This window comes from Stylophora pistillata, chromosome 1 (assembly GCF_964205215.1).
Source record: "Stylophora pistillata chromosome 1, jaStyPist1.2, whole genome shotgun sequence".
NCBI lineage: Eukaryota > Metazoa > Cnidaria > Anthozoa > Scleractinia > Pocilloporidae > Stylophora > Stylophora pistillata.
In genome coordinates, this window is record NC_142519.1 from 34,131,271 (window position 1) to 34,153,214 (window position 21,944).

At 44.5% G+C, this 21,944-nt stretch overlaps 2 protein-coding genes across 2 annotated transcripts; one reads left to right on the forward strand and one right to left on the reverse strand.

The window, feature by feature from the left end:
* Positions 1-1,182, forward strand: LOC111332355 (putative RNA-directed DNA polymerase from transposon BS). The gene is made up of 2 exons (XM_022937668.2): positions 1-394; positions 563-1,182. Exons 1-2 carry the CDS (start codon positions 1-3, stop codon positions 1,180-1,182), a joined length of 1,014 nt encoding a protein of 337 aa, XP_022793403.2.
* Positions 1,183-5,048: 3,866 nt separating this feature from the next.
* LOC148742190 (uncharacterized) lies at positions 5,049-7,983 on the reverse strand. The gene is made up of 2 exons (XM_088745795.1): positions 7,624-7,983; positions 5,049-6,401 (listed from the first exon to the last, which is right to left on the reverse strand). Exons 1-2 carry the CDS (start codon positions 7,981-7,983, stop codon positions 5,049-5,051), a joined length of 1,713 nt encoding a protein of 570 aa, XP_088601921.1.
* Between the last annotated feature and the right edge of the window lie 13,961 nt (positions 7,984-21,944).

The window sequence follows — 21,944 nt, forward strand, 5'->3', positions numbered from 1 at the left end:
ATGAGGGATACTATTATCTCAACCCTATACAAGAACAAGGGAGACCGCATTAATGGCAACAATTACCGTGGCATCTCACTTCTGTGCATTGCTGGAAAGCTGTTTGCCCGAATAGCATTATACCGCCTTCAAAAGATCACTGAAAAGGTGTACCCTGAATCCCAGTGTGGTTCCCGCTCTAATCGGTCGACTGTGGACATGATTTTCTCTTTGAGACAACTCCAGGAGAAGTGCAAAGAGCAACAACAGCCACTCTACATTGCATTCATCGACTTGACAAAGGCCTTTGACCTTGTCAGTAGAGACGGCCTTTTCAAGATTCTGCCCTTACTCCTGAGCTTTATCAAATCGTTCCATGATGGGTTTTGGGTACAGTGCAGTATGACGAAAACAGGTGTGAGGCATTCGATATAAACAGCGGCGTAAAAAAAGGATGTGTGCCAGCCCCAACTCTCTTCAACATCTTTTCAGTTTTACTGAATCATGCTTTCAAGTCCTCTGAAGAAGGCATCCTGATATGATCTCGTTCTGATGGTAAACTCTTCAACCCTGCACGCCTTAGAGCCAAGACCAAAGGTAGCCATCCGTAACCTTCTCTTTGCCGATGATGTTGCCCTCGTTGGTCACAGCGCTGAAAAACTCCAACTCCTCCTCAATCAGTTTTCTGACGCATGTGAGGACTCCAGACGTACAAGTAACCTAAATAAGACGAAAGTCATGTCCCATGACAATGCAGCCACATCTGCCGTAACGATCAAAGATTACATCTTGGAAGCCATCACACAGTTTACCTATCTCGGCTCCACCACCTCAAACAGCAACGGCCCTGAAGTGGAGATTGAAAAGAGAATTGGCAAGGCTGCAACCAACGTGGCGCAGCTGCCTTCCCGTGTCTGGGAGAACAAGAAGTTAACTACCCAAACTAAAGTTGCTGTGTATCGTGGTTGCATGGTGAGCACCTTATTGTTTGGTAGCGAGTCGTGTCCTACCTTCACTAGTCAGGAGAAGCCCTTTAACATCTTCCATATGAGATGTCTTCGTCGCATCCTCTCCATCTCATGGACAGATAAGGTCTTTAACAATGAGGTACTTGCAAGAGGCAATATCCCCTCCATGTTCACCCTGATAAGACAGCGCAGATTGAGGTGGCTCGGTGATGTGTACCGGATGGAGGATGGGTGAATGCCTAAGAATCTGCTTTATGGCGAGTTGGAATCCGGTTCGAGGCCTATTGGCAGACCTAAGCTGCGTTTTAAGGACGTATGTAAGAGGGATATGCTCGCCACTGGCCTGCCAACAAATAATTGGGAGCTACATGCTGTAGATCGGAGTGATTGGAGGTTTGTGTGCAGTCTGGCACCCCAGGCGGGAGAGGAAAGGCTGAAAGCTGAAGCCGATGATAGAAGAGCTAAGAGAAGAGCAGCAATGAACAAAGCAACGTGTGTTCCAGTGGCAAGTGTCTTCGTGTGCAGTGGATGCGGCCGTCTCTGCCGTTCTAGAATTGCGCTTTTTAGCCACGAGAGAAAGTGTTTCTCGCAATTGCGCTAGTCATTGACATGGTCCGACGACTGCCTACTAGTCAACCACTCAGTCCACGAGCTAATCAACCACTCAGTCAGCAGATAACTAGTCACTTATTCACCAGGCGATCAGCAAGTCAGTTAACCAGTCAGATAGCCAATCAAGGACCATTGAGGTAGTCAACCTATCATTCAGCCAGTCAGTCAACCACGTAGTCAGCCACTGACTCACCAGTCAATTGACCACTCAGTCACCAGCCGGTCACCCAGTCAGTTAACCAGTCAGAGAGCCAGTCAAATACCCCTGGGTCAGTGAACCTTTCAGTCAGCGGGTCGGTCAACCAGCCAGTCAGCCAGTCAGCCAGTCAGCCAGTCAGCCAGTCCACCAGTGAGCCATTCAGTCACACAGCCAGTCAGCCAATTAGCCACTCAGTCCCCAGTCGGTCAGTAAGTCGAAAAGTTACTCAGATAGATAGTGAAGTACCACTGGGTCATTCAGCCTTTTAGTCAGCCGGTCAATCAACCAGTTAGTCAGCCATTAAGTCCCAGTCAATTAGCCACTCAGTCACCAGTTGGTCAGCAATTGAGTTAATCAGAAAAAAACGTTTGCAAAAACTATCTGCAAGCAAGCCAAAACCAAATATTTTTAGTACCTTGTGTCTAGATCCGTAAGAAAGCGCTAAACTTTGGTTGAGACCCGATGTTTTCCGCGAAACTTAGCCAGAGTGAAATGCGCCGTCTTTCTCAACTCTTGCTGAAAACACGGTTTTGGAAAAAGTATCTGCAAAGAACCCAAAACCAACTTTCTTCAATGGATTGTTTTGAAATTTGTATGAAAACACTAAATTTCGGTTAATACCCGATGTTTCCTGCAAAATTTGGCCAGAGCATGAAATGGGCCAAGTCTTGCTCAACTCGCGCAGAAAACATGGTTTTGAAAAAGGTATCTGCAAAGGCGATTCTTTTGAATAGGTTGTCTTGAAAGCTGTGAGAAACCGCTAAAATCCACATGATATCCGCTGTTTCCTGCGAAATTTGGCCAGAGTGAAATGCGCCAAGTCAACTAGTCCACCAGTCAGTCAGGCCCTTCAAAGGCCAGTCAGTAATTAATAAGTCAGTAAGTCAACCAGTCACTCAGTCGATCAGGTAGCAGTGAGTTAGCCAGTACGTCACCAAACCATGAATAAAGCAGTAACCCAGTCAGTCAGCAGGTGAGGTACCCAGTGAGTCTGTCAACTGGTCATTCAGTCCAGCAATTTTCTGTCAGTTAGCCAATAAGTAAGACAGTCAGTAACCAGTTGGTTAGCAATTGAGTTAATCAGAAAGAACTATCTGCAAGCAAGCAAAAACCAAACATTTTCACTACATTATTTAGATTCGTAAGAAAGCCCTAAGATTTGGTTGACCCGATGTTTTCCGCGAAACTTGGCCAGAGAGTGAAATGCGCCAAGTCTTTCTCAACTCGGGCTGAAAACACGGTTTTCCGAAAAGTATCTGCAAACAACCCCAAACCAATTTTTTTGAATAGATTGTGTTGAAATCTAAAAGAAAACATGAAAATTTGCTTGATACCCGATGTTTCTTGCAACATTTGGCCAGAGCATGAAATGGGTTTTCTTACAGATTTCAACACAATCTATTCAAAAAAATTGGTTTGGGGTTGTTTCCAGATACTTTTTACAAAACCATGTTTTCAGCGAGAGTTGAGCAAGACCTGACCCATTTTACTATGTGGCCAAATTTGACAGGAAACATCGCGCATCCACCAAAACTTAGTGTTTTCTTAGACATTTTAATACAATCTATCCATAAAAGTTGGTTTTCGCCTGTTTGCTGATACTTTTTGGAAAACCGTGTTTTTAACGCGAGTTGGGCAAGACTTGACCCAAATCTCTATTTGTCCAAATTTCGCAGGATACATCGGGTATCAAGGAAATTTTAGTGTTTTCTTACAGATTGCAACACAATCTATTCAAAAAGATTCGTTTGGGGTTCTTTCCAGATACTTTTTACAAAACCGTGTTTTCAGCGCGAGTTGAGCAAGACTTGACCCATTTCATGCTCTGGCCAACTTTTGCAGGAAACATCGAATATCAGGCAGATTTTCATGTTTTGTTACACATTTCAACACAATCTATTGAAAAAATTGGTTTTGGGTTGTTTCCAGATACTTTTTACAAAACCGTGTTTACAGCGTAAGTTGAGCAAGACGACCCATTGCAACACAATCTATTGAAAAAAAATTGGTTTTGGGTTGTTTGCAGATACTTTTTACAAAACCGTGTTTTGAGCGCGAGTTGAGCAAGACTTGACCAAAATCTCTATCTGGCCAAATTTCGCAGGATACATCGGGTATCGAGGAAATTTTAGTGTTTTCTCTAAGATTGCAACGCAATCTATTGAAAAAAATTGGTTTTGGGTTGTGTGCTGATACTTTTTACAAAACCGTGTTTTCAGCGCGAGGTGAGCAAGACTTGACCCATTTCATGCTCTGGCCAAATTGTTTAGGAAAAATTGGGTATCAAGGAAATCTTAGTGTTTTCTTACACATTTCAACACAATCTATCGAAAAAAATTGGTTTTGGGTTGTTTCCAGATACTTTTTACAAAACCGTGTTTTCAGCGAGTGTTGAGAAACACTTGACCCATTTCATGCTCTGGCCAAATTTTGCAGGAAACATCGAATATCAGGCAAATTTTCATGTTTTCTTACAGATTTCAACACAATATATTCCAAAAAATTGGTTTGGGGTTTTTTCCAGATACTTTTTGGAAAACCGTGTTTTCAGCCCGAGTTGAGAAAGACTTGGCGCATTTCACTGGTTTATTGGTTGATTGCCAAGTTTCGTTTTTTGACTGGTTGATTGCCAAGTTTCGTCGAAAACATCGGGTCTCAACCAAATTTTAGCGCTTTCTTACGGATCTAAAAAGAATGTAGTGAAAATGTTTGGTTTTGGCTTGCTGGCACATAGTTTTTGCTAACGTTTTCTTTCTGATTAACTCAATTGCTGACAAACTGGTGACTGAGTGGCTAATTGACTGGGACTTAATGGCTGACTAACTGGTTGACTGACCGGCTGACTAAAAGGCTGACTGACCCAGTGATACTTCACTATCTATCTGAGTAATTCTTTGACTTAGGACTTTGTGGCTAATTGGCTGACTGGCTGTGTGACTGAATGGCTGACTGGCTGACTGGCTGGTTGACCGACCCACTGACTGAAAGGTTCACTGACCCAGTGGTACTTGACTGGCTCTCTGACTGGTTAACTGACTGGGTGACCGGCTGGTGACTGAGTGGTCAACTGACTGGTGAGTCAGTGGCTGAGTACGTGGTTTACTGACTGGCTGAATGATAGGTTGACTAACTCAATGGTCCTCGATTGGCTATCTGACTGGTTAACTGACTTGCTGATCGCCTGGTGAATGAGTGACTAGTTAACGGATGACTGACTGGTTGATTAGCTGGTTGACTGACTGGTTGACTGACTGGTAGACTAGTAGGCAGTCGTTGGACCATGTCCAAGACTAGCGCAATTGCGACAAACAGTTTCGCTCGTGGCTGAAAAGCCCAATTCTAGAACGGCAGACACGGCCGCATCCACTGCACACGAAGACACTTGCCACTGGAACACACGTTGCTTTGTTCATTGCTGCTCTTCTCTTAGCTCTTCTATCATCGGCTTCAGCTTTCAGCCTTTCCTCTCCCGCCTGGAGTGCCAGACTGCACAGAGACCTCCAATCACTCCGATCGGCAGCAGGTAGCTCCCACTTATCTGTTGGCAGGCCAGTGGCGACCATATCTCTCTTGCATACGTCCTTGAAACGCAGCTTAGGTCTGCCAATACGCCTCGAGCCGGATTCCAACTCGCCATACAGGAGATTCTTAGGGATTCGCCCATCCTCCATCCCGAACACATGACCGAGCCACCTCAATCTGCGCTCTCTTACCAGGGTGAACATCAAGGGGATATTGCCTCTTGCAAGTACCTCATTGTTAGAGACCTTATCTGTCCATGAGGTAGAGAGGATGCGACGAAGACATCTTATATGGAAGATGTTCAAGCGCTTTTTCTTACTAGCGTAGGTAGTCCAAGACTCGCTACCAAGCAATAAAGTGCTCACGATGCAAGCACGATACACAGCAACTTTAGTTTGGGTAGTTAACTTCTTGTTCTCCCAGACACGGGAAGACAGCTTAGCCATGTTGGTTGCAGCCTTGCCAATTCTCTTTCTAATCTCCACTTGAAGGCAGTTGTTGTTTGAGGTGGTGGAGGTAACCTGTGTGACGGCTTCCAACATGTAATCTTTGATCGTTACGGCAGGTGTGGCTGCATTGTCCTGGGACATGACTTTCGTCTTCTTTAGGCTGCTTGTAGGTCTGAAGGCCTCACATGCGTCAGAAAACTGATTGAGAAGGAGTTGGAGTTTTTCAGCGCTGTGAGCAACGAGGGCAACATCATCGGCAAAGAGAAGGTCACGGATGGCTACCTTGCGCACTTTGGTCTTGGCTCTAAGGCGTGCAGGGTTGAAGAGTTTACCATCAGAACGAGATCGTATTACGATTCCTTCTTCAGAGGACTTGAAAGCATGATTCAGTAAAACTGAAAAGAAGATGTTGAAGAGAGTTGGGGCTAGCACACATCCTTGTTTTACGCCGCTGTTTATATCGAATGCCTCACACCTGTTCTCGTCATACTGCACTGTACCCCGAGACCCATCATGGAACGATTTGATGAAGTTCAGGAGTTTAGGAGGACAGCCAAGTAAGGGAAGAATCGTGAAAAGGCCGTCTCTACTGACAAGGTAAAACGCCTTTGTCAAGTCGATGATGCAATGTAGAGTGGCTGTTGTTGCTCTTTGCACTTCTCCTGGAGTTGTCTCAAAAAGAAAATCATGTCCACAGTCGACCGATTAGAGCGGAAACCACACTGGGATTCAGGGTACACCCTTTCAGCGATCTTTTGAAGGCGGTATAATGCTACTCTGGCAAACAGCTTTCCAGCAATGCACAGAAGTGAGATTCCAAGGTAATTGTTGTGATCACTGCGGTCTCTCTTGTTCTTGTATAGGGTTGAGATAATAGAATCCCTCATCTCCTGGGGAACGTATCCCTCTTCCCAGCATTTGCAGATTAGCTGGTGGAGATTGTCGAACAATTGGTTTCCACTGCATTTGAAGGGGCCTTTGCAGACGATATGTGACTGATTCCCTTTCAGAGATCTTCCATGGTGGGGGGCTCATCTAGTTTAAACATGATGGGAAGCCTTTCAATGCAGTCAAGGACAGAGGGTAAGACAGAGCTCGATCTACCATAGAGCTCGCTATAGTACTCCACCTAGCACTCCATCAGTCTTGATTTATCAGTAATGATTTCACCAGTTGATGTTTTAAGTGGTGAGGACTTGGACTGTGTAGGTCCCAATCGCCTTCTTGATACCCTCAAACATGCCCTTGGAATTTCCAGTGTCAACAGCTGACTGGATTTCAGCACAGAGATTCATCGAAAAGTTGTTAGCACAGATCTTACATTTCTGATTCGCACGACGCCTGGCCTCCCGAAGTGCTTCCAAAGAGGTAGGTGATGGATTACGCTGGTAGTTCTGCAGGGCATTCCTCTTTGCTTCCATGAGTGGCTGGAGAGTCGCGATGTTTGCATTGAACCAATCCTGGCTTTTCCGTACATTCTTGCCAAAGGCCTTTAATGCTGCAGCAAGGGTGGTGTCCTTGATATGGCTCCAGTGTTCCTCTTTGTTAAGTTCCAGGCAGTCTCAGAATTTCGAGCTTAGGATGTCGTTGAATATAGAGACATTTTCAGGGTTGGCGGTGGCAGAAGCATTAATGCGAAGTGTAGCAGATTGTTTGACACGATGGAACTTCTTTGGACGTAACTGGATCTTCTTGTAGAGAAAGTCGTGATCACTCTCACAATCAGCACTGTGGTATGCCCTTGTGGTACGAATGTTATTAAGGTGTTCCCGTATTGAGATGATGAGGTCGAGTTGGTGCCAGATTTTCCATCTCGGCTACATGCACGAGAACCTATGGTGCAGCTTCGCGCCAAAGAATGTGTTTGTAATACACGGTGATGATAGGTGCAAACCTGCAGAAGGCGTTGACAATTTTCATTCCATTTGCCAACACCAACGTGACCAAGGCAATCAGGCCAGGAGCCTTGATCGTTGCCCACTCTAACGTTCAAGTCGCCGAGTAGAATCAGCACTTCGTTGTTTGGGATATGTTTGATAGCATCATGCAATTGGCTGTAAAAGGTATCCTTGGCATCGGTACTCGAAGTCAGGGTTGGAGCGTAGACAGAAAGCAAATTGGTGGGACCTAGATCGGTATTGAGTTTTATGTGGATGATGCGCTCAGCCTTGGTTGAGGCCGGCTCCACCATCTCTACTAGCTTGTTGCTGAAAGCAAAACCAACTCCATGTACTCTATCTGGGCTCATCTTCATCTCTACCCTGTCAGAAAAATGTATATTCCTTCTCCGTTAGGCTTCGCAACCAGCTATGCGCGTTTCCTGTAAAGCAGCGATATCAACTTTGACCCTAACCAATTCTCGCTGATGACAGCTCCTTTGCGTACCCCACAAAAGTCGCGTATGTCCTTGGTAAGTCCGGTCAGCATCGTTCGGACGTTTAAGTGGTAATTGACTGGCTCTCTGACTGGTTAACTGACTGGGTGACCGGCTGGTGACTGAGTGGTGAATTGACTGGTGAGTCAGTGGCTGACTACGTGGTTAACTGACTGGCTGAGTGATAGGTTGACTAACTCAATGGTCCTTGATTGGTTATCTGACTGGTTAACTGACTTGCTGAACGACTGGTGAATGAGTCACTAGTTGACTTGTGACTGTTTCGCTGAGTAACTGGTTGACTTTTTGCCTGACTGAGTGAATGATTGACCTAGTGGTACTTGAGTGGCTATGTGACTGGTTCGGTAACGAACCGGCGAACGATATGTACTCAGCAAGTCAGGTTAACTAACTTGTTAACCGATTGGTGACTAGGTGGCTAATTGACCTGTGACTCACTGGCTGACTGCGTGGTTGACTAACTTAATGGTACTTGATTGGTTATCTCACCGGTTAACTGACTTGCTGATCGCCTGGTGAATGAGTGACTAGTTAACTAGCGACTGACTGGTTGAGTAGCTGGTTGACTGAATGGTTGACTGACGCAGTGGTAATTGACTGGCTATGTGACTGGTTAACTGACTGGCTGACCGACTTGTGACTGAGTGGCTAATTGAGTGGTGACTGACTGGCTGACTGAAGTGTTGACTGACTCAATCGTAGTTGATTGACTGGCTAACTGAGCTCCTGACCGACTGGTGAATGAGTGACTAATTAATTTGTGCCTGACTGGCCGAGTGGCGGGTTTACCGTCTGCCTAACTAAATGGTTCACTGACCGAATGGTAATTGACTGGCTATATGACTGGTTAACTGACTGGCTGAGGGACTGGAGACTGAGTGGCTTAATGATTGGTAACTGACTGGCTGACTGCATGGTCGGCTGACTGGATGACGAAAGGGTTGACTGATTGAATGGTACTTGACTGGGTATCTGACTGGTTAGCTGACTTGATGACCAACTGGTGAGTGAGTGGCTAGTTGACCGGTGAGTAAGTAACTGATTGACTGACTGGCTGACCTGAAGAGTGATTGATTCAATGGTTCTATAGTGGCTATCTGTCTGGTCAGCCGACGTGCTTACCCACTAACTGTCTGACGGACTAGTCGACTTCCTCAGTGGTGCCTGAGCAGCTGACTGACGAATTAACTGACTCAGTAGCTCCTGACGACTATCTGATCGGTTGACTAACTGGTTGACTAACTGGTTCACTGACTGGTTAACTGACTTGCTGACCGACTGGTGACTGACTGTCTTACTGATGGGCTAACTGACAGAGAAAACTGCTGGACTGAATGACTAGTTGAATGACTCACTGGATACCTGACCTGCTGAGTGACAGGGTTACTGCTTTACTCACGGTTTGGTGACGGACTGGCTAATTCAATGCTACCTGACCGACTGAGTGACTGGTTGACTTACTGACTTATTAATTACTGACTGGCCCTTGAAGGGGCTGACTGACTGGTGGACTGGTTGACTTGGCGCATTTCACTCTGGCCAAATTGCGTAGGAAACAGCGGATATAATCTGGATTTTAGCGTTTTCTCACAGCTTTCAAGACAACCATTTAAAAATAATCGCCTTTGTCTTGTTTGCAGATACTTTCCTCAAAACCATGTTTTCTACGCGAGTTGAGCAAGACTTGACCCATTTTATTCTCTGGCCAAATTTTGCAGGAAACATCGGGTATCAACCGAAATTTAGTGTTTTCATACAAATTTCAACACAATCCATTGAGAAAAGTTGGTTTTGGGTTCTTTGCAGATACTTTTTCCAAAACCGTGTTTTCAGCAAGAGTTGAGCAAGACTTGACCCATTTAACTCTGTGGCCAAATTTGGAAAGCAACAACAGGTATCACTTAATTTTTAGTGTTTTCTTAGAGATTTCAACACAATTGGTTTTGGGTTGTCTGCAGATGCTTTTTGCAAAATCGTGTTTTCACCACCAGTTGAGCAAGACTTGACCCATTTAACTCTCTGGCCAAATTTTGCAGGAAACATCGGGAATCAAGTATATTTCATGTTTTCTTACAGATAGCAACCCAATCTATTCAAAAAAAATTGGTTTAGGGTTGTTTCCAGATACTTTTTACAAAACCGTGTTTTCAGCGCGAGTTGAGCAAGACTTGACCCATTTTACTGTGTGGCCAAATTTGGCAGAAAACATCGCGCATCCACCAAAAGTTGGTGTTTTCGTACACATTTCAATAGAATCTATCTAAAAAGGTTGGTTTTCGCTTGTTTGCTTATACGTTTTGCAAAACCGTGTTCTGAGCGCAAGTTAAGCAAGACTTGACCCAAATCTCTATCTCGCCAAATTTTGCAGGAAACATCGGGTACCAAGGAATATTTAGTGTTCTCTTACAGATTGCAACACAATCTATTCAAAAAAATTGGTTTTGCGTTGTTTGCAGATACTTTTCGGAAAACCGTGTTTTCAGCCCGAGTTGAGAAAGACTTGGCGCATTTCACTCTCTGGCCAAGTTTCGCGGAAACATTGGGTCTCAACCAAATTTTAGCGCTTTCTTACGGATCTATACACAATGCAGTAAAAATATTTGGTTTTGGCTTGCTTACAGATAGTTTTTGCAAAAGTTTTTTTTCTAATTAACTCAATTGCTGACCAACTGGTGACTGAGTGGCTAATTGACTGGGACTTACTGGTTGAATAACTGGTTGACTGACCGGCTGACTAAAAGGCTGACTGACGCAGTGGTTCTTCACTAGCTATCTGAGTAATTCTTTGACTTACTGACCGACCGGAGACTGAGTGGCTAATTGGCTGACTGGCTGTGTGACTGAATGGCTGACTGGCTGACTGGCTGGTTGACTGACCAGCTGACTGAAAGGTTCACTGACCCAGTGGTACTTGACTGGCTCTCTGACTGGTTAACTGACTGGGTGACCGGCTGGTGACTAAGCGGCTAATTGACTGTTGAGTCAGTGGATGACTACGTGGTTGACTGACTGGCTGAATGATAGGTTGACTAACTCAATGGTCCTTGATTGGTTATCTGACTGGTTAACTGACTTGCTGAACGACTGGTGAATGAGTCATTAATTGACTGGTGACTGTTTCGCTGAGTAACTGGTTGACTGTTTGCCTGACTGAGTGAGTGATTGACCTAGTGGTACTTGACTGGCTATGTGACTGGTTCGGTAACGAACTGGCTGAACGATATGTACTCAGCAAGTCAGGTTAACTGACTTGCTAACCGATTAGTGACTACGTGGCTAACTGAACTGTGACTCACTGGCTGACTGCGTGGTTGACTAACGCAATGGTACTTGACTAGTTATCTCAACGGTTCACTGATTCGCTGATCGCCTGGTGAACGAGTGACTAGTTAACTGGTGACTGACTGGTTGAGTAGCTGGTTGAATGAATGGTTGACTGACGCAGTGGTAATTGACTTGCTAGTTGACTGGTGACTGACTGGCTGACTGAAGTGTTGACTGACTCAATCGTACTTGATTGACTGGTTAGCTTAGCTCCTGACCGACTGGTGAATGAGTGACTAATTAATTGGTGATTCTGATACAATGAAATATATGAAGTTCATATATTTTGAACTGCGGTGTTAGATACATATGATGCACGATCCTCGCAGTAGATAGCGCTATTTAAGCAATAGCGAAAATCAGACCTGAAAAAAATCAGGCCTGTACGGGATTCCAACCACTGACCTTTATCAGATTTATCACTTTCACGGGTTTATTACGAATCAACTTAACGGCCTGCTCCCAGTTGGCTTGTTAGCTCAATTGGTAGAGCGCTGCACAAGTATCGCAGAGGTCAGTGGTTCGAATCCCGTACAGGCCTGATGTTTTTCAGGTCTGATTTTCGCTATTGCTTAAATAGCGCTATCTACTGCGAGGATCGCGCATCATATGTAATTGGTGATTGATAGGTCGAATGGCGGGTTTACCGTCCGCCTAACTAAATGGTTCACTGACCCAGTGGTACTTGACTGGCTATATGACTGGTTAACTGACTGGCTGAACGACTGGAGACTGAGTGGCTTAATGATTGGTGACTGTCTGGCTGACTGCATGGTCGCCCAACTGGAAGACGAAAGGGTTGACTGATTGATACTTGACTGGGTATCTGACTGGTTAGCTGACTTGGAGACCGACTGGTGAGTGAGTGGCTGGTTGACCGGTGAGTAAGTCACTGGTTGACCGGTGAGTAAGTCACTGGTTGACTGACTGGCTGACTTGAAGAGCGATTGACTGAATGGTACTTGAGTGGCTATCTGTCTGGTCAGCCGACTTCCTGACCGACTGACTGGCTGAGTGACTGATCGACTTCCTCGGTGGTGCCTGAGCAGCTGACTGACGAGTTAACTGACTCAGTAGCTCCTGACGGCTATCTGATTGGTTGACTAACTGGTTGACTGACTGGTGACGGACTGGTGACTGACTGTCTTACTTAGGGCTAACTGACAGAAAACTGCTGGACTGAATCACAAATTGACTGACTCACTGGGTACCTGACCTGCTGAATGACTGGCCTTACTCACCGTTTGGTGACCGACTGGCTAACTCACTGCTACCTGACTGAATGGATGAGTGGTTGACTAATTACTGACTGGCCTTTGAAGGGGCTGACTGAGTGGTGGACTGGTTGACTTGGCGCATTTCACTCTGGCCAAATTTCGCAGGAAACAGCGGATATCATCTCGATACTCTTGAAGTCAGCCAGTCAGTCAACCAGTGACTTACTCACCGGTCAACCAGCCACTCACTCACCAGTCGGTCATCATGTCAGCTAAGCAGCCAGATACCCAGTCAAGTACCATTCAATCAGTCAACCCTTTCGTCATCCAGTCAGCCGACCATGCAGTCAGCCAGTCAGTTACCAATCATTAAGCCACTCAGTCTCCAGCCCTTCAGCCAGTCAGTTAACCAGTCATATAGCCAGTCAATTACCACTGGGTCAGTGAACCATTTAGTTAGGCAGACGGTAAACCCGCCACTCGGCCAGTCAATCACCAATTAAGTAGTCACTTATTCACCATTCGGTCAGGAGCTCAGTTAGCCAGTCAATCAAGTACGATTGAGTCAGTCAACACCTCAGTCAGCCAGTTAGTAACCAGTCAATTAGCCACTCGGTCACAAGGCGATCAGCCAGTCAGTTAACCAGTCACACAGCCAGTCAATCACCACTGGAACGTCCGAACGATGCTGACCGGACTTACCAAGGACATACGCGATATTGAAGGGGCACGCAAACAGCTGTCATGAGCAGAGAATTGGTTAGCCTCAAAGTTGATATCGCTGCTTTACAGAAAACGCGTATAGCTGGTTGCGGAAGCCTAACGGAAAAGGAATACACACTTTTCTGGCCGGGTAGAGATGAAGATGAGCCTAGAGTACATGGAGTTGGTTTTGCTTTCGGCAACAAGCTAGTACAGATGGTGGAGCCGGGCTCAACCAAGTCTGAGCGCATCATGCACATAGAACTCAATACCGATCTAGGTCCCACCAATTTGCTTTCTGTCTACGCTCCAACCCTGACTTCGAGTACCGATGCCAAGGATACCTTTTACAGCCAATTGGATGATGCTATCAAACATATCCAAACAACGAAGTGCTGATTCTACTCGGTGACTTCAACGCTAGAGTGTGCAACGATCAAGGCTCCTGGCCTGATTGTCTTGGTCACTTTGGTGTTGGCAAATGCAATGAAAATGGTCAACGCCTTCTGGAGCTTTGCGCCTATCATCACCTCTGTATTACAAACACATTCTTTGGCGTGAAGCTGCACCATAGGTTCTCGTGCATGTACCCCAGATCTAAAAACTGGCACCAACTCCACCTCATCATCTTCAGACGGGAACACCCTAATAACATTCGTACTACAAGGGCATACCACAGTGCTGATTGTGAGAGTGATCACTCCCTTTTCTGCACGAAGATCCAGTTACGTCCAAAGAAGTTCCATCGTGTCAAACAATCTGCTACACTTCGCATTAAGAGAGGCCGCCAGAATATTTCGAGAATCGAAAATCGGTGACGAAAAATGGTTTTTGTTTTTTTGCCAAAACATCCCTTTCTGTGAACTAGTTTCGAAAAAATATTTTAAAGTTGCAGCGATTTTCTTTCCGGCTGAAGTTTAAAAAAGTTTGAAAATTCGTTAAAAAAGCCGTTTTCGCCTTGCCTAAACGGTCAAATCGTCACGCACCTTTAGAAAAATGTTGGGAGCGCCAAACAAGTCCATACACCATGAAACTTTGCACAGTAACTATAATATCACTGCACAGTAAAAGCATATAAAAAGTTTCTTGTAATTCTCTTTGGTATGGGTTTTATCGCCGTTTTTATAAACGTGTATTTTGCACGCCCTTTTAGGAGACAAAATGAAGGCTAAGTTTTACCGGTTTAAACAACACCTGGTACCTAAAAGTTCGACATTAAAACCATATCAGACGAGAGCTCATTTATCAAACTATACTCCTGAAGAGTTTGGCGGTTGGAAATTAAGTCTCGTCTTGGTAGTTAAATAAAACGGGATGCCACCCAAGTGGCATGTAAGCATGTAGAATTCGATGTTCATTTCAAGCTAATTATAGAGTCAGTTTGTCGAAAATACACAGAAAAAATTAAATGACGTCAGCATCGTTATGTTTCTTCTGTGAAGCTGTGAATGTAAAGCGAAGTAGTTTTTAATCTTTTAGTCTTTCTTAACTACGTTTTAAGTGCCAGCTTAACCACCTTAATTTAATTTAATTTAATTTAACTTAACCACCTTAACCAACTTAACCACCTCTTAACACATGTTTACACGGCTGATGGGATTTACAAACTTCAGAACATTTCGAAAACAATCACAGTGTTGGCTAAAACGCCGCTACTTACACTAAATTAATGATGTGTTGAGTTGCTTTTTACCAAATATACTAAAAAATCTTCGTGCTTAAATTAAGAAAAAGAAAGCTATTTGGATAATTCGCAGCATTCATGGTATAGACAACGTATGCAATTTATCAAGTTTATTGACCTGTGCGTGACCTAGGCCGTGACGCTTAACATGTTCGGGTCAACAAAGAATGGCCTCAAATTCTTTTATTTCTGCTTTAATAATCTTGGATGAAAGAACAATATAAAAGTCCGTCGAGGAAACTATCATCACAGTTTTTAAAGAACTTTCCGAGAATTATTTGTGTGAGAATCTATCGTCGCGTAAATGGCCTTCTTGAATGGCAAGGATTCATCCATGTAATCAAGTCGCGCGTGCAGTCAAAGAAGTCCTGAAGTGGTGGCTATCATGCAGGATGTTCTGAACACCCTAAAGCTGCCACACGGGGAAGTAACGAAGGCATATTTCAGGCAGGAAAACGCCGGTTGCTATCATTTATCATGTACGATCCTAGCGTGTCCAGCCATTGCAGAGTCTAGCTACTGGTGTCCAGGTTATAGGAATTGACTTTTCTGACCCGCAGGGAGGTAAAGGCGCCGCAGACAGACTTGCGGCAAAATGTAAAGGCCACGTAAGGGTCTACATAAACGAAGGCAACGATGTGTGTAAGGAAGTCAATTCCAAGAAGCTCTTCTTTCCCACGAAGCCATCGAAGGAGTGAGAGTAGTTGCAATTGACAGCATGAAGGATTCCGTCATTGATGATGCAAGGAAGATTTCCGGTATGAGCAAGCTCAACAATTTTGAGTTCAACCCCGAAAGCATTACGGCTTGGTGTGCCTATGAAATCGGGAGTGGTAAAGACATCAGAATAGAGAAGCAATCTTCCGGTAAGTGCTAGTGAGCTACATACAGTGTTGACAAGTAGCATATTTTTGATATGTTGCAATCTCCTTTGCCCTCTGTACGTGCACAAGTCCCACGTCCATACTCGACCACAACCGTGTCCGTAGGTGTGTCCACCCGACCGTCTGACCGGGCATCCATCGATTTTTCTTTCTCTTGTCGATCAAGTGTTTGTTAATTGATCGCTTCCTTCCCGCTTACCGCTTCTTTTTTTTCCCCGTTAGCCAGTCTCACTTTAGTCAATTTACAATTAACATAGCAATATTTTTTTTACATGCATGGTCTATGTTGTACCGACTTTTCTTTGCAAAATCGCATTAAAAATTACCAAAATTTAACAAAGTCTTCTTTATGGAATCTTTTGAGGACCATAACATCCTTCCAATTTCAGAGTGTAGTTATCGCTGGATGGGGTCAGCATTTTCCGCAGGTGGTTTTAAATCACACAGCAAAAAACACCCCACGCAGACGGAGTCGGAGACTATAGAGAAACTTGAGGTCTCTAAGACCCATAAAGTGATTGCTGGTGATGAAACAGTAGCATTTGCCTGCCCTCAAGACGGGTGCGTGAGAGTTTTTCAAAGGTATTCTGCCTTAGAGAAACACCTGACCTCAGAAAAATGCACAAAGTCTTTAGAGAAGAGATCTTTGCGAGACTTGGCCAAGATCGCATATAAATCTGCATTGCAAGGGGTGGGGACTATACCAACTCTGCAACCAGTTCCAGGACTTGAACGTCGAACTGATTGCTGTAATAAGGAAGGCTGGGCTCTTAAGTCAACCAAGAAGGCCTACAGGCTTAGTAAGAAGCAGAGGGCATACCTTAATGCCAAATTCAATATTGACCAAAGGTCAGGTAGAAAATTAGACGAGGAAGTAGTTGCAAGAGAGATGAAACGTGCCCAAGTACCTGACGGTGCTCGAATTTTCAACGTTGAGTCCACCGCAGATCTCCTCCTACTTCTCCCGCCTTGCTGCTAAGGTTCGGAAACAACCATGACCGGATGATTGCGATATTCAGGCCAGCGAAGAGGAAACAAACTTCACGATGGCAAGGAATCTGGCCCAATATTGCACCCAATATTGCTCGATCATGTGAAAGTGTAGTGAGATCGTCGACCTCGGTGAGTGTAAAGTCAGGTCGTTCTGTTCGGTTCGTTTGTAATGTTTATGTTGTGGATAAGTCGTTTGTATGGAGCCGGTAGAAGTTGACACCTGTTTAGGGGAGTCTGTTCTAAGTTAGTAAACCAGCCGTTGAAAGTGGTCAATGCTGTAGGTTACGCATTGCGCAGAGGAACTCTGCGCAATGCTTAACCTACAGAACGACCTAACTTTACCGACGGATCGAAACAGACCAATCACGACCGACTTACGCCACTTGAGTCTTACAGTCAATAACATCACGGAAAAACTGACCAATCATTTTACACGAACTGAAATAATAATATTCTACTGACAACAACTATTCACTTGACTCTGATGACTTCCGCACCGGTTGTCGAAAGGTCAGTCATTACCACCGACAACAGTCCTTCTCAATCAGGACTACACTCACCCGGACGATCACACTACACCTCCGCATTTTACCCCCGGGTTCAAGCCATTTACTGTATTGTTCGATCAGTTCGATATTTCAAATTAATTAGGACAAGAGGGTAATTGAACAAAAAAAAATATATACGTACGAGATAAGATTTAAAAAGACATGCAGCCAATGGAGTAAATGGATAACTTAATGTAACTCTAAAAAAAAAGCGAGCAATGGACAAAAAGAACCCCACCGCGCCATTTTAAAATTCCCCCGTAAATGTTCTCAGTGGTCCTTTTATTATTTAGTTCTCAGTAGACTTGTTTGAGATCCGAACAAGTGTACCCTCGTTTAGGTTATTATAATGCGATTATTACATGTAAGTTGACTTAACCCTCCCGGGAAGTGGAAAAATGGTCCCGTTCAAAGAATGTCGCGATCGACAGGTACGCAGCGAGCTGAAATAATTATTGAGCCGTCATACGCATGTAAGGTACACTTTGTGCGTTGCCAGGAAGCTTCTCACGCATTGCATATGCGTTTCATGAGTGCATGTGTAGAACTCAAATACATATTGTGATTTCGCAGTAATTTGATGCTCCCTCTTTGGAATAATCTCATGGCTATCTACGCTGTACATGTTGCACGGCGTCGACCAAGTCCACATATTTTTTTTACACTAAAACGGGTATGTACTTGCTTTAACAGTGCCGTAAGGTACTAGTCATTTGCACGTTTGGTTATGTTTGAGTTTGCTTTTCTAAAACTTTTTGCAACTGTGTTTTGGCAGCTGTTAAATTTGACCACTTGCGGCCCATCTCAAATTGCTTTTCCCAGGAAAATTCTCAGTCGTGTTTCCAGTACACTTTCCTCAGCGGATTTTTCAGTGTAGCACCAAATATTTTTAATAAGAGTTTGACGAAGTGAGCAAAAAGCTGAAAAAGGCTTAACCTAACTAAGTGGTCAAATTTACTGGTTACCCAATTTGGATCAGGGGTTAGGTCACGTACGCAAAATGGTCACGCTAAGGATGAACTTACGAGAATTTTCAAATGTTATCTACGTTTTCGGTCATATATAAGTCACCAAACCTAAAACACTTCTCTTTTACTAAGTTTAAGTTTTAGAAATAAGTTGAAATTTACTTTTGGATATGCAGTATAAACTCAACAGATCATTTCTTCAAGTATAAGAACCGATGTTTTTGTCAAGAAATGTTTCGGAATGTTTTTAAGTTCGTAAACCGCTTCACTGAGTCGCGTTAAGAGACATGCTGGCACTTAACGCGTGATTAAGAGAAAAAACGACTTTAGTTAACATTTACAGCTGCACAAAAGAAACAACGATACTGACTACTTTCGATGGTCATTTATTTTTTCTGTGTATTTTCGAAAAACTGACTTTAATTAGTTTGAAATGAACATCGAATTCTGCACGCTTACATGGCGCTTAGGTGGCATCACGCTTTATTTAACTACCGAGACAAGACTTAATTTCCCACGGCCAAATTCTCCAGGTGTATATTTTGATAAATGAGCTTTCGTCTGGTATGGTTATAATGTCGAAATTTTAAGTACCAGGTGTCGTTTAAACCGGTCAAAGTTAGTCCAAAACATCGTGCATAGTACGCCTCTATAAAAACGGCGATAAAAGTCATACCAAAGAGAACTACAGAAAAATTTTTAAATTCTTTTATCGAGCAGGGATATTGTAATTATCGTGCAAAGTTTGATGGTGAATAGACTTGCTTAGCGCTGCCAACATCTTCCTAAAGTTGCGTGACGATTCGACCATTTAGGCAAGGCGAAAACGGCTTTTTTTAACGAGTTTTCAAACCTTTTAAAATTTCAGTCGGAAAAAGAATTGCTGGAACTTTAAAATATTTTTTTCCATGCTAGTACACAGAAAGGGATGTTTTGGCAAATGAAAAAAAACTCAATTTTTCGTCACTGATTTTCGAATCTCGAAATTTTCTGGCGGCTTCTCTTAACGCCTCTGCCACCGCCATCCCTGAAAGTGTGAACGAAAATGTCAACAAATATGTCAACGACATCCTGAGCTCGAAACTCGGAGACTGCCTGGAACTTAACACAGAGGACCACTGGAGCCATATCAAGGACACCACTCTTGCTGCAGCATTCAAGGCCTTTGGCAAGAATGTACGCTAAAGCCAGGACTGGTTCAATGCAAAAATCGCGACTCTCTAGCCGCTCATCGAAGCAAAGAGGAATGCCCTGCAGAACTACCAGCGTAATCCATCACCTAGCTAATTGGAAGCACTTCGGGAGGCCAGGCGTCGTGCGAATCAGAAATGTAAGATCTCTGCTAACAACTTTTCGATGAATCTCTCTGCTGAAATCCAGTCAGCTGCTGACAATGGAAATTCTAGGGGCATGTTTGAGGGTATCAAGATGGCGACTGGAACCTACACAGTCCAAGTCCTCACCACTCAAAACATCAACTGGTGAAATCATTACTGATAAATCAAGACTGATGGAGTGCCGGGTGCAATACTATAGCGAGCTCTATGGTAGATCGAGCTCTGTCTTACCCTCTGTCCTTGACTACATTGAAAGGCTTCCCATCATATTTGAACTAGATGAGCCCCCAACCAAGGAAGATCTCTCAAAGGCAATCAGTCACATATCGTCTGGAAAGGCCCCTGGGCTTCACGGTATTCCGGCTGAAGTCTTCAAATGCAGTGGAAACCAATTGCTCGACAATCTCCACCAGCTACTCTGCAAATGCTGGGATGAGAGATACGTTCCCCGGGAAATGAGAGATTCCATTATCTCAACCCTATACAAGAACAAGGGAGACAGCAGTGATCGCAACAGTTACCGTGGCATCTCACTTCTGTGCATTGCTGGAAAGCTGTTTGCCCGAGTAGCATTATACCGCCTTCAAAAGATCGTTGAAAGGATGTACCCTGAATCCCAGTGTGGTTTCCGCTCTAATCGGTCGACTGTGGACATGATTTTCTCTTTGAGACAACTCAAGGAGAAGTGCAAAGAGCAACAACAGCCTCTCTGCATTCCATTCAACGACGTGGCAAAGCCGTTTGACCTTGTTAGTAGAGACGGCCTTTTCAAGATTCCGCCCTTACTTGGCTGTCCTCCTAAACTCCTGAGCTTCATCAAATCGTTCCATGATGGGTCTCGGGGTACAGTGCAGTATGACGGAAACAGGTCTGAGGCATTAGATATAAAAAGCGGCGTAAAACAAGGATGTGTGCTAGCCCCAACTCTCTTCAACATCTTCTTTTCAGTTTTACTGAATCATGCTTTCAAGTCCTCTGAAGAAGGAATCCTGATACGATCTCGTTCTGATGGTAAACTCTTCAACCCTGCACGCCTTAGAGCCAAGACCAAAGTGCGCAAGGTAGCCATCCGTGACCTTCTCTTTGCCGATGATGTTGCCCTCGTTGCTCACAGCGCTGAAAAACTCTAACTCCTCCTCAATCAGTTTTCTGACGTATGTGAGGCCTTCAGACTTAGGATCAGCCTAAAGAAGACGAAGTCATGTCCCAGGACACTGCAGCCACACCTACCGTACGGTCAAAGATTACATCTTGGAAGCCGTCACACAGTTTACCTATTTCGGCTCCACCACCTCAAACAACAACTGCCTTGAAGTGGAGATTGCAAAAGAGATTTGGCAAGACTGCAACCAACATGGCTAAGCTGTCTGCCCGTGTGTGGGAGAACAAGAAGTTAACTACCCAAACTAAAGTTGCTGTGTATCGTGCCTGCATCGTGAGCACCTTATTGTTTGGTAGAATGTCTTGGATTACGTACGCTAGTCAGGAGAAGCCCTTAAACATCTTCCATATGAGATGTCTTCGTCGCATCCTCTCCATCTCATGGACAGATAAGGTCTCTAACAATGAGGTACTTGCAAGAGCCAATATCCCCTCGATGTTCACCCTGATAAGACAGCGCAGATTGAGGTGGCTCGGTGATGTGTACCGGATGGAGGACGGGCGAATCCCTAAGGATCTGCTGTATGGCGAGTTGGAAACAGGTTCTGCCTATTGGCAGGATTAAGCTGCGTTTCAAGGACGTATGCAAGAGAGATATGCTCGCCACTGGCCTGCCAACAGATAACTGGGAGCTACATGCTGCAGATCGGAGTGATTGAAGGTCTATGTGCAGTCTGGCACTCCAGGCGGGAAAGGAAAGGCTGAAAGCTGAAGCGTACGATAGAAGAGCTAAGAGAAGAGCAGCAATGAAGAAAGCAACGTGTGCTCTAGTGGCATGTGTCTTCGTGTGCAGTGGATGCGGCCGTGTCTGCCGTTCTAGAATTGGGCCTTTTAGCCACGAGAGAAAGTGTTTGTCGCAATTGCGCTAGTCATGGACATGGTCCGACCACTGCCTACAAGTCAACCATTCAGTCAACCAGCTACTCAACCAGTCAGTCATCAGTTAACTAGTCACTCATTCACCTGGCGATCAGCAAGTCATTTAACCGTTGAGATAACCAA